The 16,574-nt window shown below is 43.4% G+C and overlaps 2 protein-coding genes across 4 annotated transcripts in view; one reads left to right on the top strand and one right to left on the bottom strand.

Moving 5' to 3' along the window:
- SNX29 (sorting nexin 29) overlaps positions 1 to 3,801 on the bottom strand; it is a 587,226-nt gene extending 583,425 nt beyond the window's left edge. For all 3 annotated transcript variants that reach the window (XM_045521723.2, XM_010961733.3, XM_045521724.2), the window contains exons 1-2: positions 3,334 to 3,801; positions 31 to 100 (exon numbers count right to left, since the gene is read on the bottom strand). The gene's annotated coding sequence lies outside the window, so the exon portion shown is untranslated. The remainder of the gene's footprint in view (positions 1 to 30; positions 101 to 3,333) is intronic.
- A 58-nt stretch (positions 3,802 to 3,859) lies between these two features.
- RSL1D1 (ribosomal L1 domain containing 1) lies at positions 3,860 to 15,850 on the top strand. Its single transcript, XM_010961734.3, has 9 exons — positions 3,860 to 4,042; positions 4,746 to 4,885; positions 6,383 to 6,521; positions 7,379 to 7,527; positions 7,615 to 7,716; positions 9,829 to 9,922; positions 10,006 to 10,131; positions 12,095 to 12,367; positions 13,565 to 15,850. Exons 1-9 carry the CDS (start codon positions 3,938 to 3,940, stop codon positions 13,889 to 13,891), a joined length of 1,455 nt encoding a protein of 484 aa, XP_010960036.2. The 5' UTR covers positions 3,860 to 3,937; the 3' UTR covers positions 13,892 to 15,850.
- Positions 15,851 to 16,574: the final 724 nt, after the last annotated feature.

The raw sequence follows: 16,574 nt of genomic DNA, 5'->3' as shown, positions 1-16,574 counted from the left end.
AAGGGATTCACAGATTCAGCATCTGCTCACCTCATGCCAGGCAGATCCTGTGTGTACCCAAGATAACTCAACCCCAGTTCAGGTCTGCAAAGAACTCAATCTAGGACATAGAGGAAACAAAGTAGTTGACAATTATTAAATTATCACAGCAGGGTGAAACACTAATTTTAGAGAACTCCTCTTACTATTGCTATTCTTTCAGTTTTGAAGCAATCTGAGTTCATGTGGCATCTTATACCATTTATCACATCCTGCCTTGCACACCTTATTTTGCCCTGTTAAGTTGTGAACCGATTGGTGGTAAGCATTATACATGAATTGGGCCCTATGGATTGAAAGTGAATAGGATAAGGCCATAGAGGGTCAATCTTTGAGGAAACCAAAAATGCTAACAAGTAATTCAATAGATGCTACATGGAGAGATGAGCAAGTGCTATTATATATATTACCCTTGAGATTAAAGAGAATTGGCAATATAAAAAATCCTCTGGGACACAAAAGTATTTTTCACTTATTTCATTAGCCTTAATGGTAAAAGTTTAAAATGTTCTGTTTTGTTCCATCACTCACATTCCTCATAATCTTTTCACTGTAGTTGCTTTCTGTAATGTCACCGTGACCTAACTTCTCAACAAATGGCCTTTTAGAAGTTCGTCAGTACTTGATGGTATTAACACATCCTCATATCTCCATTCCTAAGCACCCTCTTGGTTTTCTTTTACATCCTCAACTATTTCTCTCTTTTCAGGCGCTCTTTCCTCCTGTCCCCTAATTGAGGGTTTCTCCGCAGCCCTATTCTTCCTCTATACTTCTTTTTACAATCTCATTTATTTCCAGTTTTAACCATCACTTCCATGACTTCCCACATTTCCTTCTTTGGTTCAGGAACTTTCTCCTCCACGTTCCAGATCCACACAAATGTACCCCTGGAATTTCACACTCAAAATACTGAAAAAGAATCTCATATTTTCTCTTTCCAAATCTATTGCTCCTCCTGCTCTCCCAAGTTCTATTAGCAAAACCACTCATTTGCCCAGTTATTCAGAATTTTGGAGTAATCTGAATTTCCCTCCTTGTTTATCCAATCTTTGTTCAAGTCTTATACAGCATGCTGTAAGATATGAAGACAGTGGAAACTGCAGAGTTGAAACCAGGATCTACAGACTGAATGGGGTGAGTGGCAGTGTATGAAGTTAAGGAGGTAATAAGAGAGAGAGCAGATGAAGAATGCCTAACATGTTGAGGATGACCATATAATTTATTTTTCAAACTGGGACACTTTTTTCCAGGACAAATGCAGAACCAGATATAGGATACCAGACAACAGATGCACACTTGGATATATATAAGGTAAATTAAGGAATCTGTACCTCATCCTAATGACAATGATAATGCAATGAAGGTGGTTAAGCTTGATCGTTTGATAGGATCACATTTGTACTTTACAAAAATGACTCCCATTGAAAGGCAGAGAATGGACTATAAGATGCAAAACTAGAGGTAGGAAGACAACTTAGGAGGCTCCTGCAATAGTCCAGGGAAAAAAAATTATGATAGCTTGCATCACAAGTTAGAAGGGATAAAAAAGACTGGATAAATGCAAGAGATATTTAAAAGGAATAAATAAGACTTTGTTATTGACTACATTTGGGGGATAAGGAGAAAATAATTAAGGATGACTCCCATATTCTAGCTTGGATAACTAGGCAGTTAGTTGGTGGTGTGAACAATGAGACCGAAATCATATGATGAGCAGGTTTGAGGGGCTGATAATGAGTTCACGGTGGAATTTATTTTGGGTGTGAGGTCCAAACAGGATTTCTACATCAACACAGTCGATGGGTCTGAAGATGAGAGGTCTACAAATTTCTATGACCTACTTTTGGATAACAAATGACCCCAAATTTAGTGGATTAAAATAAAATTTATTATCTCACAGTTTTTGTGGGTGGGTCAGGAATCTGGAAGCAGAACAGCTAGATTGTTCTGACTGAGGATCTCTCAAAAGTCTGCAGTCATTTCAATCATCGACTGGGGGGATGATCCACTTTCAAGCTCACCTGCTAGCAGGTTGCCTGAGTCGTCTCAGGACATGGTAACTGGCTTCACTCAGAGCAAGTAATTTTAACAAAGAAAAGAGAGAGGGAGAGACAGAGGGGAAAAGAACACTCAAGGTCGAAACTATAGTCTTTTTATAACCTAATCTTTAAAGTGACACCCCATCACTTGTGCTCTATTCTGTTTGCTAGAAGTCACTTAAGTCCAGCCCACACTCAAGGGGAATGAACCTTTATCACTTAAGTTTCAAAGAATTTGTGAGTATATGACCTTACTTTAACCACTACAATACCACAGCCAGATTAACCTCCCTAAAACATAATCCATCACTACCTCTTCTTCCCTACCATCAGTTCAAAAACCTTGTAACTGTACGATTTCTCCAAAGTATAAATCCTCAGCTTGATAATAATTCCTTAACCTACCACTCTAGCCTCACCTCCCATTTCTCCCCTCTGCACATTTCTTCTCCAGCCACTTAGTACTTCTAAACTTCATCACCATCCTCTGTCACCTGAATTCATGCTGTTCCCCTGGCCTGAAAGTCTGATTCTCAAACCTGAATTCAGGCGACACAACATCTGACAGGCCTAAGACTCTTTTCAGAATACTAGGAAACACTGATACATGAAGTCTAATGTAGCAGTTCATAACACTGTGCTAGAACGAATTCCATCACATAGTAGACAAGTGGAGTAGGTCCTAAAGACTTAAGAACACGCCTACAAGTTCTTGGTTAAAGTTAAAGTCAGTATTAGAGACCAGCAGCAAAACGCCCGTTCCTCCAGCTTTGGCAATATGGAAGGAGCATTTCTTTGAGAACAACTGACGCTCAAGCCTCCAATTTCCACTCCATCTCTCAGAATCTGCCCTAGCTAGCTGCAAAAACGACCATTCTGAATATCCATCAAAAAGCTCCTAAATAAACTGTTAATCTACATGATGAAAAGCAAAACGGCCATTAAAAAAGAGGCAGAGCATAAATAAAGCACTGACTTGGACAACCTCCAAGATACATTATGAGGAAAGGACAACACAGAGAACAACGGGTATACTAGGGGACTACCTGTGTTAAAGAAAAAGAAAAGAAAAAAAATTAAATTGAAACCCAACCCTTCATAAAGAGAAAAAAGTCTAAGTATTTCCTTAACATGTCTAGAACATCCCTGGAAGGTTCCAGGAGAAACAGGTAACAGTGGTCACCTCTCAGGCCATAGGGAAGGAGGGAGACTTTCTTGTTTCCCAGCCTACATGCTTATAAGTATATGCTCTTACCTCCCGCCTCAGTGAGCTCTGAAGCTCAGGAGACTGGCTCCAGCTCATCGTTCGGGCCTCCACATCGCTTAACTACGCGTCTGGTGTTTCCCGTGCACGAGTCCACGGAATTGTCACCAGCCTCGTTGGGGAGGAGTCTGTGGCTGGGCAGCTCAAGGTCACCCAGCAGGTGGGTGGTGGGGCCAAGACTCCCCGCGTTCCCCACGCCGCTTGCCCCGAGTCTGGGTCCAGGGAGAGCGGGTGGTCCCACTAGGTGGGCGGACAGGCCTCCTCTCACGCCCCCGGGCGCTCGCTGGATTTCTTCCGTGGGGGCAAGGTGGCGCCAGGCTGCTCCCAGAGTCTTACGGAAACTGGGAGCAGAAGGGAAGGAGAAGCGTCCTGTCCGGCAAGAGGTTCAGACCTCTGGCAGAGTGACTACTCAGTTTGCTCGCGCCCGCCAAATCCTTACGCCGCGACGCCCCAGGGCTTGACCCGGCGCTCCCGGATGTGACGCAAGGGCCTGGTCCCCGCCCCCCGGCTTCCGGCTACGAGCCCAGGTTCGCGCGTGCGCAAGGGGAGCCAGCTCCCGGGATCCGCACGCGCATCTGCACGAGGTGAAGAAGAAATGGAGGACTCGGCCTCGGCCCAGGTTCCACCGTCCGCCTCCACCGCAACTTCAGCCTCGACTCCTGCGACTCCAGCCGCACTGGAGCAGCTGGACGAAGAGCAGGTGTGTGGCCCCTAGGGAAGAGTTCGGAAGCCGGGTGGCCGTGGCCTTGTGAGTTGCGGGGTGCCGAGTGCGGGCTCCGCGCCTGAGTAGACGCCTCCGGAGCTTTGGGAGGGTCATTGGTTCGCGGTGCCCTCCGCTCGTCCGCTCCTTTATACGCGTGGGTAGGTGCCCGCTTCCCCCAGCCCTGCACCCTGGCTCTGTTGAGTTGGATTGCAGGTATAATTTGGGTTCTAAGGTGAGATCCACCTGGCTCTGCTTCCCTGCCGTTTGACTTTTGACCAGTCGCTTGATTTTACAAGGCTCAGTTATTTCGTGTTTAAATGCGCTCTACTGCCTTCTACTCTGCTCTCCAGGGTCAGAGGAGGTGATGCACGTAAAGCGCGGTGACCAGGGGCCTGGAACCTAATAAGCGCGCAGGAAATGCTAGATACAGATGTACTGCGCTTTTACGAGGATTACTGCCTTCAACGTCGAGCGCAGGGGAATCGTGTTACCATCTGGCTCAATGTCTTACGTAGAAGAGGCTCTTTTCTGTAGACGATGCTATTAGCCGATACTGAGGTGTCTACATTCCTCTGAGTACAAATTGCAGGATCCTGATGGATATGGTTGTGGAGGTTACCTTCTAAAATAGAATTTGAGCAGGGGTAAATTATGGGAATTCGGTTGAGATTTATCTTACTTGAGTATCTCCACTTTGCAGGTTAGAAAGGCAGTAGAGGCTCTCTTGGCACATTCCAGATCAAGGAAAAACCCGAATGGATTGCTTTTGAATGAGAATGAAAATTTCTTTTTAATGGTGATATTATGGAGGATTCCAAGTAAAGAACTGCGGGTCAAATTGTAAGTTCGGGTTTTCTGTCTTTGCTGGTTTTATCTGCATTCTGTGGTACTTTTAACAGTTGGCAACTTAGTTTCTAGTGGAAACTTGGCAGATTCAAAGTATCTGAGTTGAAATAATTGTACCTAAAAAAGTCCCATAGGAATTCAGACGTGCTTAAATTTTCCAGAACTTTTCACCAGTGTTCTGGATATATGGTGGTTGGTTTAACCTGAACAGTTATGTTGAATTGGAAAACCTGGTTTTTGAGAGGACACAGTTTAGAATAAATTAAACAGCTTTTGTATTTTCATAGATTATGTTATCTTTCCACGTCAGGCCAGTTCCAAGCTAAAATTCCTGAGGTTCTGAACTCACTCTTTTATACAGAGACTGTTAAAAAAAACTTGGCAGCAAACTCCTTGTAGAAAAGAAACCCATGGTGGTTACACATTCTTACTGCTAGGACTCTTTATGTCAGAGATGCCCGACTTAACAATAAAAATACAAGCAATTTTTTAGGGTAAGTAGGTCATAATTATACTAAAAAAAAAAAAAGATTCAGATTTAACTGGGTGTCTTGTATTCTGTCTGGCAACCCTGCCTCTCTGGAATTCTCATTTCTTGGGTGTCAGAAGAGCAGCTCTGCTATAGAAAGCAGTGTGTGGGATAGCTTCTTTCTTTTCTTTTCCCCATAGGAAAAAGGGGTGGGAGTGTGGGTTAAGAATGTTTACAAATTGGAAAGACCCTTTTGATCTTCAGATTCTCTCTTAACTCACCTTCACAAACTGCCGCAGCCCAATTGCCTTAGTTTTTGCTTTATGTATCTGGTGTGTCTTCTTGATTGCACACCTCTGCCCAGGCACTTTTCCCTTCTGGAAAGCCCTCTGAGCTTCTCCAGGATATTTTCCCAGCTGCTCACTTCTTGGTGAGCCAGCTCTGCAGCACCTCCATCTCCTTTGCCAAGTCATACTTCTGTGGCTTGCTCTCTTCCTAAACCGAGGAGATGTTTCCTCGGAACATGTAGGCCTAGAATGTGGGCGAATCCTTTTTTCCTCTTTGAGACTCAACTTGATGCATGTTTGCTGGTCCCTGTTGGTTTTCTCCGTTCTCTGTTTCATCTAGTAAGAGTTAAGTTGTTTATGGAGCCCAGGGGTGTTTTGCAGAGTAAAGTTCTGAAGAAACATTATGGTACATGTGCATATATAGCAACATATAAAATAAGAATGTGCACTGTTTTGAGTCTCTTTGATTGTATCTCAACTCTGATTGTATCCCAAATATTAATTGATTTTTTGGCTTGTAGATATTTGTGGTGATTTAGTGTTTGAATCTTAATTCTCTCCTGTGTACTACTAAAAACCGGATATATTTATAAACGTTCTCAGTAGCATATTTACTTAAAAAGCATGAATGAAGCTTATTGAAACAACAGTGAATTTATTGTGTCCTACGGAATATAAACATATGTTATCAGTTATAATGCTTTATTCCTCATTTTTTTCTTGTGTATTTTGCAGGTCCTTGCCTCATTGTATTCGATCAGATTTAGCAGATATCTGTTTATTTACCAAAGACGAACCGAATTTAACTCCTGAACAGACAGAACGTTTTTATAAGAAGCTTTTGAACAAGCATAAGATTAAAACCATTTCTCAGGTAGGGAGCAGGTTAATATTTTCAAGGCAATTCAAAGATTAGTTTCAACTGAAGTGACAAGTAATACATTCTTATATCACCTGGTACATATTTCTCTTTTAAGAGTTTGATTTCAAACTTACTTTTCTCTTTTTCATTTAATTCTCATTGGCTTTAGGTAGGGCAGTTCCCTCTTCCCTGTGACGGATGAGCTGTTGAGGTTTATTTTCCTAAAAGCTCAGTGTCTACATCAGTAACTTCTATACCTTAAAAGATTTTCCAGAAGGTTGCTCTGTTATGTGCTCCTCTCTACTTCCAGGGCGTCCCAGGTTTGCCTCTGACTTGGCACTTCTCGCGCTTTTTGTAGCTTTTGGTCCAGTTTCTCTCAGGGAGGGTCCCGACTCCCTTGCCCCTGTGCCCCCAGCATTCAGCCTTGAGCCCATGCTGCTTCAGACACCCACGTGTTCACACAACTGTGGCTCCGGCGCATTTTGAAATCTGGATACAAATTGTCCCAGTGTTTCTTGTTATTGTTTGGGTTCTTAACTTACGTTTTCACACTTTTTTTCCTTTCTTTTTTTTTTTTAAATTATAGTTGGTTTACAATATTGTTGGTTTCAAGTGTACAGCATAGTGATTCAGGGTTTTTGTTTATTTTGGAGATTCTATTCTATTATAGGTTATTACAAGATACTGGGTATAGTTCCCTGTGCTGTCATCCTTATCACTTATCTATTTTATATGTAGGCGTTTGTTGATCCCACACTCCTAATTTGTCCCTCCCCCCACCCCCTGGTAACCAGAAGTTTTCTACATCTGTGAGTCTGTTGCTGTTTTGTGTACAGATTCATGTTTCTACATTTTCTTACGTTTTCCAGATTATACCCCTCCGAACTTTAAAAAAGGAATATAAAGCTTATGAAGCCAAGCAGCGCCTCTTGAGTAGTTTCAACTTCTTCCTTGCCGATGCTAGAATCAGACGGCTCTTACCCTCACACCTTGGGAAGCATTTCTACAATAGAAAGAAGTGAGTTTCCCAGCAATGACAGGACTTGAGTAGCATGAAATTTGTAGGTGTGTGTGTGCTGCCCTAAATGCCTGTGTGTCGTTCTAGAGTTCCAGTGCCTGTAAACCTTCTGGCCAAGAATTTATCCAAAGAGATCAATGACTGTGTCGGGGGAACCGTTTTAAACATCTCTAAAAGTGGTTCTTGCAGGTAAGTAGAAGGCATTCACGTGTGCCTTTGTTTAATCTTACATTTAATAATGATTTTACAAACTTTTTTTGTATAAGATAGTGTTAATGAAACCAGATCATTCTGTTAAAACTAAAATTCTTTCTTTAGGAGTATTCAGTTCTCGAGAACAGTACTGCATCCTAGAACTTTCCACAGTAATGGAGATGGTCTATAGCTGTGCAAACTCACAAGAAAATTGGCCACATGTGGCTGCTGCAGCCAAGGAACTGAATTTCAAACTTTACTTGATCTTAACTTATTTTCAGTTTAAAAATGCACGTGTGGCTAGTGCTAATGTTGACTCTGTTAGACAGGGCACCTCTAGACTCAGGAAAGCAGGAGAATAAGACTGATGCTTAGAGAACATTTGTGGTACTGGGCGTTCGTGTTGACTGGCACCACATTATCCTTTAAAGTAAAGGTCCACTTCAGTCTTGCTTTAACTTCTTGTTTAATGAATTCCGTGTCCCTCCTGTTCCATCATCCTGTCTAGTGTCTGTGTTATTGCATTGATCTTCTCTTTTCTCTGGACGCTGAGCTGGGTGGACTCCCCACACCCAGCCCCAGATACCAACCAAGACGTTTTAGGGCAGTGAGTGCGTTCCAGCTTCCAGGTGGATAGTGTGGCTCAGCTTTTTTTTTTTAATTTATTTATTAGGCTGAGAAGCAGGTTAAGTTTGAGTTTGTGGGGAGGAAGGGAGTTTTAAGCATATTCAAAAGCATTTCATTAAACACTTAATCTGATGACTGGAGGGGGGTGGTCTGTGGTGTAGGGATGGGCACCTGCCAGTAGGGCAGGGCTGTAGGGTGCAACCCTTCCTCCCAGAGAGACCCCAGGAGCCCATGTCTACCCAGTGCTCACATATATCATAAAACAGGGCCACCAAAATGTCTTGACTCTGCTCACCAGAGAGGCCAGTCCTCAGCAGTGTCTCCAGGTAGGCCGGAGCAGGGTATGGCGAGGCAAGACTGGTGGACTCTGGTGTTGCCTTCTGCCAACAGGTAGGGACCCCCCGGATTGGTTGTAATTAAGCAGCTGAGAAGAGTTGATGGTCAGGCCTGGACCCAAGCCCCTCTCCTCCTTTGATTATAAGCTGACATTAAAGTGGTGGCTCTGGAAGGTCAGAGGTCTGGTTCATGGGATCAGTGAACAGCTGGGAAAGGGGGCAGCACCATGAAGGCAGGTGAAGGAGTAGCTGTCTTTTGCCCCAGGGGTTCTTCCAAGCCAAAACCCACAGCTTAAGAAAAATTCTGGACAACTAATAAGAATACAAAGTCTAAACCATTCCTTCATCTCTTTTCCCATCTTTCCCCAACAGTAGTTTTCTGTCTTCCTCCCCACAACACCCAATTCTTGCCATCCTTCCATCTGGGAAGCCCGGGGTGTACTTGCAGGTTGGTGGCAGGGGGCACACAGAGTGAGCAGAGCCCCTTTGGCTAGAGGCAGGTGGAAGCACCAGCCCGTGTCCTCCTCGTTCTGCAGACACCTCACCAACAGCCGGCCTGCCTGTCAGCTCCCATGGCAGGAAGGATGGGGACTGGCACGGACCAGCAGACCCAGTAGCTGAGCAGTGGCACTTCTGGGCTTCCCTGTTGGCTTGTGTCTGCACTGTGCCTCAGCTGAAGGGATGGTCTTGCTTTTGGCCAGAAGACGCTGCATACCATCATATTTGTCTTAGAGATGGCAGCTGCTTCCGGGCAGTGGACCTTTACAGTCCTCGTGGGGGGAGTTCTGTTTCAGAACAGCCACTCCTGGGGGTAATTGTGCTCAGGCTGACTCAGTGACCTGTGTTTTCTAGGATGAAGGTAGAGCTCCCTTTGGCCCTGCCGCTGACCCTCCCACCCTCACATGGTTAGGCGCCAACTCCTCAGTCACCTCTTAATGGTAGGACATATGTCAGGAGGACAGCATTTTTAGAACATAAAAGATGATCATCTTCCTTTCAAATCGAGAACCTAAAGATTTTAATTTTTCTACCTTGAAATGTTTTCAGGATTGTGTGTGTATTTCTCACATACTTGCCTTTGCTTTATTTTGAAAAACAAAAAATTTTTTTAAATCTTTATGTCTAATGCTTTATTAAATTTCAGTACCATACGCATCGGTCACACTGGAATGCAGGTTCAGCACATCGTCGAAAATGTCGTTGCTGTCACAAAAAGGCTTTCACAGAAACTGCCGGAGGTACAGTCTAGCAGATGCTTTAACCAGTCGTTTGTTTAAAAGGAACAAAGCATGTGCAGCTGATGTCACTCTTCTTGTTTCAGAAGTGGGAGAGCGTGAAGCTCTTGTACGTGAAGACCGAGAGATCGGTGTCCCTGCCTGTCTTCTCTTCGTTTGTCAGCAGCCGGGGTGAAGCCAAGGGACTGCGCACACCGAGTCAGAAGAAGAAAGTAAGTACAAATCCAGACCCTGGACAGGCTTAATTGGGTGTAAACACGGCTGGACAAGAGAGAACGGAAGGACTGATGGGGCTCAGAAGGGACCTGTGTGGTGGTGAGGGGAGCTGAGAGGAAGAGGAAAACCAGAATCTAGTCTATTAAGTCCTTGCTTACTTATAGGCAGATTTTAAGATTGTATGAGGCTGACAGATACCCCTTGGTTTTGCTGGGTAGGTTTTCTGTCCTCCTGGTTCTACTGCAGAAGGAGCCACAGGAGAGAAAATGAAATTGTTTGCTCTCAGTTGGACCAGTCTCCTAGTTTATTCAGTCTTTCTCCAGCCACATACTTGTGTCCAATGAGTTTTTAGACACGATCTTTTTATTTTTTTACTTTTGTAAGTTCCATGTTTTGTTCTTTTTCAAGTTGGCTGTACTGTACCTTTTTTGGTTTCCTGTTATCTATGAATATTCTTCCAGTTTGTCTTCATTCTTGTAACGTGTTAAGTGTCGTTGTTCTGTTGTCTGATAATTGACATAATAGGTGATGCAGCTGCTTGTCTCTCCCTGCTGGTGCCTTATGTGCTTGGTTATCTTGGACTTTGTGGTGGTCATTCCATTTGGGAAGTTATTTGTAGGCTAATCTGATGGGCGGGATGAAGATCTTTCTTTCCCCAGAGGGTTTACACTTACGACGGCCACACACCTTGGGGCACTCACCGAAAGCACATTCAAGGCTTGAGGTTCCCAATGACAAAAACCCACCCATCATGATAAATCCTCACAGCTCAGCCTCCTGTTTCTCTCTACCCTGAGGGTCTGACTCATTGGGGTCCCAGCTTATTGTGAAGGGAGTTTTCTCTTCGAATCCCTGCCTGGTGTGGACGCTGGGGTTTGATTTCTCTCCGCACCCCTGCCCTCCTGCTCCCACTCTTACACAACTCTTGAAAGTTAGGCATAGGCAAATACTCTCAGGGCAAAAATTGCTTATAGTGTAATCAGCTTGTCAGTGCTTTTATGAAAAAAAATTTAATATTTTGCCCCACTTTTTTACTCATTTTCATTGGGAGGAGAATCCGGAATAACAAGACTGCTATAAGTGGAAGCAGGAAGTCTGAATTTTTTGCCATGTGTCAGCAGATTCAGTTGAGGGCTTTGTGAAGATGTTGGAATTGCTGGTTAGGATGGAATTTGGACGCCACTGTAGATGTTATTAAACAGTACTGTGTGGTGAGGGTGATGGGCCTCTAGCTATGTAAACGTGTTACTGTTTTAACTCTTAATCACAAACTGAGGTAGGAATAAAAAAAAGCAGGTTTTTTGTTTTTGTTTTTTGCGACAGTTTCATGGGGATGTCCAGTCACCCATCTCTGTCGGTGTGGTTCCCCCGACAGATGCCAAAATTTGCGAGGCCCTTGTATAAAGGGGCGTAGTGTTTGCACGTTAGCTGTGCATATCCTCCACATCTTTTAAACCACCTTTAGATTACTTATAAGACCTAATACAGTGTAAATGCTATGTAAAGAGTTGCCAGAGTACAGCAAATTCAAGTTTTACTTTTTGGAACTTTTTGGGTTCTTTTTTTCCTGAATATTTTTTGATTTGAGGCTGGTTGAATCTGCAGATGTGGGACCTGCACACGCGGAAGACCAGCTGATTCACATCACGTATTACGTAGTCTGGATGACTTGTGACTGGCCTGTAAATGGGGTTGACTCCACAAAACCTGTGACTGCATACTTCAGATACCCAGATTCTCAGTATAATTTACCCCATAAAATGCATCTTTGGCTGTGACTCCAAGACACTGGAGTTGGGGTTCAGGTGCTGGTGGTGGGGTTCGTTTACTGGGGTCTTGTACAGGTCAAGGCCCTTTCAGGGAGCTTATGAATAACCTGACTGCAAGTGCTAAGTCTGTGCCATTTATTTACCAACAAAAAGTTTCCCCTACTAAAATTATGCTTAATTTTTTGGGTAGGATGCGAAGAAAGGCCGAAAGAGGATAGAATATTTTAAAAAACAACGGGAGAAGAAAGGAAAACAAAAACTTATGAAACAGGCTGGGAAGGCTGCATCAGCCCCAACTACAGATGAAGTGGCCCCCAAAACTGGTGGTGCTCCAGCACAGGACCCTGGACCCCAGAAGGTGGCCAGTGGAGTAAGAGCCCAGCCCAAACCACAAGATGAATCTGAAGAGGAAATCCCACTCCTGGTACCAGCGAGGGAAACTCCAGCTGCAGGAAACGTGGAGGTATTTTCATTAATGGTTTTTATTCATCATGGACAGGTTCCGGGCCCCCGTGTGTCAGGCAGGCACCGCTGAGTACAGGCAGCGCTTCGCAGCTGGGGGTCGTCATTTGTAGAAGTCTCTTTCAAGTGAGACCTGTTCCACCAACGATTGTGAAGAGATAGATGAAAAATACTAGGGTTAACCCCAAGAACCCCTGAGCTAGTTACCCCGACTGACTTTACCCTCCTCTGAGGTATGGGAGTGGGGTATAGTCAGCACGGCCTCTTGTGTACCTTAGAATCAAGGGAGACTCGGCTGGATAAATAATTTTAAGAAACATTGCCTGCCTGTGGTTTTGAAAAGCAGGTTCAGTCTCTGAAGGTGAGTCATCACATACTTCATCTCAGAAAACTTGCCAGAGGAAACTTGGATACTGGATCCTTCATCTGAAACCTTTCAAATACCCTGCCTTGCATGGTTCCTAACAGAAATCTGACTTAATGGGTTTCAGGGGAGATGATGTAAAGGAACTGAGTTTTTATTGTGGGGTTCTCTGATACTGCTTTTATTCATACTTATAGTATCCATCCAGCTATTGGAGGGGACCTCTGGAAAATAAGGGAAGAAATGGTCCCTAGAAGACTAGAGGGCTTCCCCTACCATCCATGAACAAGACCCGTGTAAGGGGCTCATGGCACATCTTATGGCACAGCCCGTACCTAAATCATCAGCCATATCATCTAGAGTGCTTGGAAAATCCAGAATTCCCAGCCTTGAGCACAGTCCCATCAAAGGATCTGTGACTCACATCCTGGGAAATGGATTTTTCTAACAGTTACCATTGGTTTTTACACACTTTGTTTGGGAACCAACCCCCTGCCCTAACCCATGTGCAAGGAGTTTACAGCTGAAGGTGAAGAATAGTCAGGGTTAGATCACAGGTCTCCCTGCTGTGCTCCCAGTGTGTTCTTCCAGGAGCCCTTAACCCCAGCCATGGGGAAAGATGGTTTTCCTCTGATTGGAACAGAAGGTGTTGCAGTCCTTTTTACAGCAATGAATGATAGGATGTAACTACCTTACAAAACGTTTGCAAGGTAGAAGGAAAAAAGCTGTTCCTTGTTCATCATGCTGAGGACAATGAATCTTGAAGTTACATTGTCAGTCGTCCTGTCCCCTCTCCTCTTTGTCCCCTGACTTAACTTTTTTCTTTTTCTTTAGATACAAAAACATGCCACAGGAAAGAAGTCTCCAAAGAAGAGTCCTGGTCCCAATACACCTCGTGGGAAGAAGAGAAAGGCCTCCCCGGCTTTGGAGACCCCGACAGCTGTGGAGCCCAAGACCCCAGGTAAAGGCACAGGGAAGAAGGCAAAAATCAAAGAAGAGGTGGAGAAAGAAAGAAACTCTTCGCTGGGGAAGAAAGACCCAAGACAATCTCCCAAAAAGCCAGAGGCCAAGTTCTTCACTACTGCTAGCAAATCTGCAAAAAAAGCTCCCCAAACCCCCAAACAATGGCCAAAAAAATCCAAAGTACCCCAGTTAACCTAAAATCAGAGACTCAACCAGCAGGAAACTCATCAGAGCTATCCAAAGAGCTTTTTAAAAATACCTGGGTCCTGACCCCCACTGCAGCCTCCGAGTGAGGCCTAGACTCTTTAAAACTTCCACAAGTAATTCTCATGTATGTTCATGGGTGTGAGAACCAGTAGTTTGAAGTAAATCCATTTATTTCATTGCTCTTCTGTGTATTTGCTAATATAATAGAAAATGTTTCTCTGGTTGTGTTTTTTATTATTAAAGTATAATACCTGCTTCTCAGTATACTATTGGCATTCCGTATCTTGTGGGTTTTACTAGAATGCCTACGATGCGACCCTTTTCCTCATCTGCTTTAAACCATTCATTCACATAGGCTGCATTACAGTAATCTGCGCAAACATTTCCAAAGCTTGCCTGTAGGCCTCTGATGGGCTTGCTGCGTGCAAATCAGCCATGGAACTTAGCAACTCCAGTTTCTTGGCCCTCGTACCGAGATGGTATACCTTGGTGGGTCTTGGGAAAGCTGTGCAATCAAAGTTAAAATAATTGATGGTAGTTAGCAGCCAAGGTTGCACGTCACCTGGTTAGCCTGTATTTGTTGAGGGAAATTAAGATGGAGTCATTCATAGAGGCACTGAACTGAATCCTGCGTGCTAGAGGCAAGAAAATAATTTATTTTCCATAAGCCTTTCCATCTTCCTCCAGATTACTCCTCACCCTATATGGACTTAACGTCTATGTGACCACTGTAGGGTAGCAAGCTCGGGAGAGTAGACTGAAACTTTGGGTCATTATCAAAGAGGCAGTACATGACTTTTCGGGCACTCGACCCTTTCCTGGATTTGAACTGGGGTGCACATCTCTAGTGGTGAGTGATGTATTCACTATAGCACAGGAAAGGCCAGGGGAAGGCATACTTTCAAAGATCATGTGGTTCACGAACATAATGACTAAAGGAATAAGAGCTTTACGTAGTTCTCTGGCAAGTCAAGGAGTCAAGGCAGGTTTTGATTTTTAGCAGCACAAATTAAATTTCAATATTAACTTTCTAAATTGTGAAAGCCCCTAAAATACAAAATAATCCCACTGTCCTTTTAGGCTTTTGAAAGTGAGTGTACTACATTTAATGTGTTGTAGGTGTGTAGCTTAGCTGGTTGGTCTTCCATAGACACTAGGTTCTATGGGAAGGTGGTGGGAGAGACTGGCTTCACTTACTCAAAGGTGAAGGTTTAAGTCTCCTGCTTTGCATCCGGCAAACTCACCTGCGGAGTCATGCAGTCTATGCTCTGTGTGACGGTTTTCTGGGGATAGCTGTGTGGTTTTTAATCCCATCCTCCAGGCAACGAGAGATTTTGTAACCAAGTGGTTCTTTATAGCTTAGTCTCTTGAATATGATGTAGAAGTTTACCTTGTTCCATTGTGCTTCTGGTTTTCCCATGAGTTCTCGTAGTTCTCCATATTGCAAAGAGCAGGTTTATTTGTTTCTTGAGCAGAATGCTGGTTTTTTGATAGTAGAAGGCCAAAGTTGAGGAATTAGGAACAATTCTGTATTGTAGTGAAAAAGTTCAAATCAGAGTGCTAGCTTTCCAAGGCTTAGGAAGTATGGGGGGCACCTTACCTGTTGGCTGAGAGGGCCGTGAGCCAATAATGACCTACCTAGCGGCCAGGAAGGGTACTGGAAATCTATGCAGTAAATTACATTCTTTTGTGGGTGAAGAGGTCGAGTATGTGGGTTATGTTTCACTGGAAGTCAGTGCTGAACTTTCCGGATTCAGCTTCCATGCCATAGAGATTTAATGGACAAAACCAGATCTGGTGAGAGAAATGTGCAACATTTTTGCATGTAGAAATGTTTGAATCTTAGTTAAATTTTTTAGAGAAACTGTTAAAAAACATGGAAAATATTTTAAATGCCTCGAATGTGTTTAAGACTGTCCAAGTGTTTAATAAAGTTCACATTGTATTTCATAGTCTCCTTGAGAAATCTTTAAATGTGAGTGTGAAGAAATGGTTAAGTCATGTTGCCTTATCACCAGACCAAAAACACTGTACCTACTTTCATGGGTATTTAAGGGTTTAATTAGCGAAGAAGTCTTTTGCCAATTAATTAAATATTGGAAGGTTCTTTACTACCTACATCTTTTTCTCCTTAAATTTGCTATATTTTCCTTGCCTGCAATTAGTGTGTTAGCAGTCAAAACACCAAGATTTCCAGCTAGGACTTCACGAACCTTAAGAAGCCCTCATCCATCCTTGGATCCTAAGGGAATTAATGCATGTGATCAAAGACCACAAAAAAGTTTTGGTTATAGTAATTTCAATATAATGGTCCTGGAAAGAGAAAACAGCGAATTATTTATGTGGTTATATTTACCTCCAGATTCTACATCTTAGCTCAACACCGTCTTAAGAGATTAACATCTTGTTTGTGTAACCAAAGGCATTTTCTATATTTGAAGCTACAGGAAGTAGGTCATATGTACAATTTTGACTCACCTAAAAAAAGATGTCTCCTAGCTGTCCAAAAGACATTAGCTGATGATGTAAGTTAGACAATCAACTTTTCATTAGAGATTTCCCTGACGGTCTATTCCTCCAGTGTACATAACCTTACAATGATGGGCTCAAAAACTTCATTGGACCTCAGTCATTAGGCCACCAAATTTTTATGTCACTCTTTCAGCCATCCACA

This window comes from Camelus bactrianus, chromosome 18 (assembly GCF_048773025.1).
Source record: "Camelus bactrianus isolate YW-2024 breed Bactrian camel chromosome 18, ASM4877302v1, whole genome shotgun sequence".
NCBI lineage: Eukaryota > Metazoa > Chordata > Mammalia > Artiodactyla > Camelidae > Camelus > Camelus bactrianus.
Note: the sequence above shows the minus strand (reverse complement) of the source record. Positions and strands in the feature narration are given on the sequence as shown.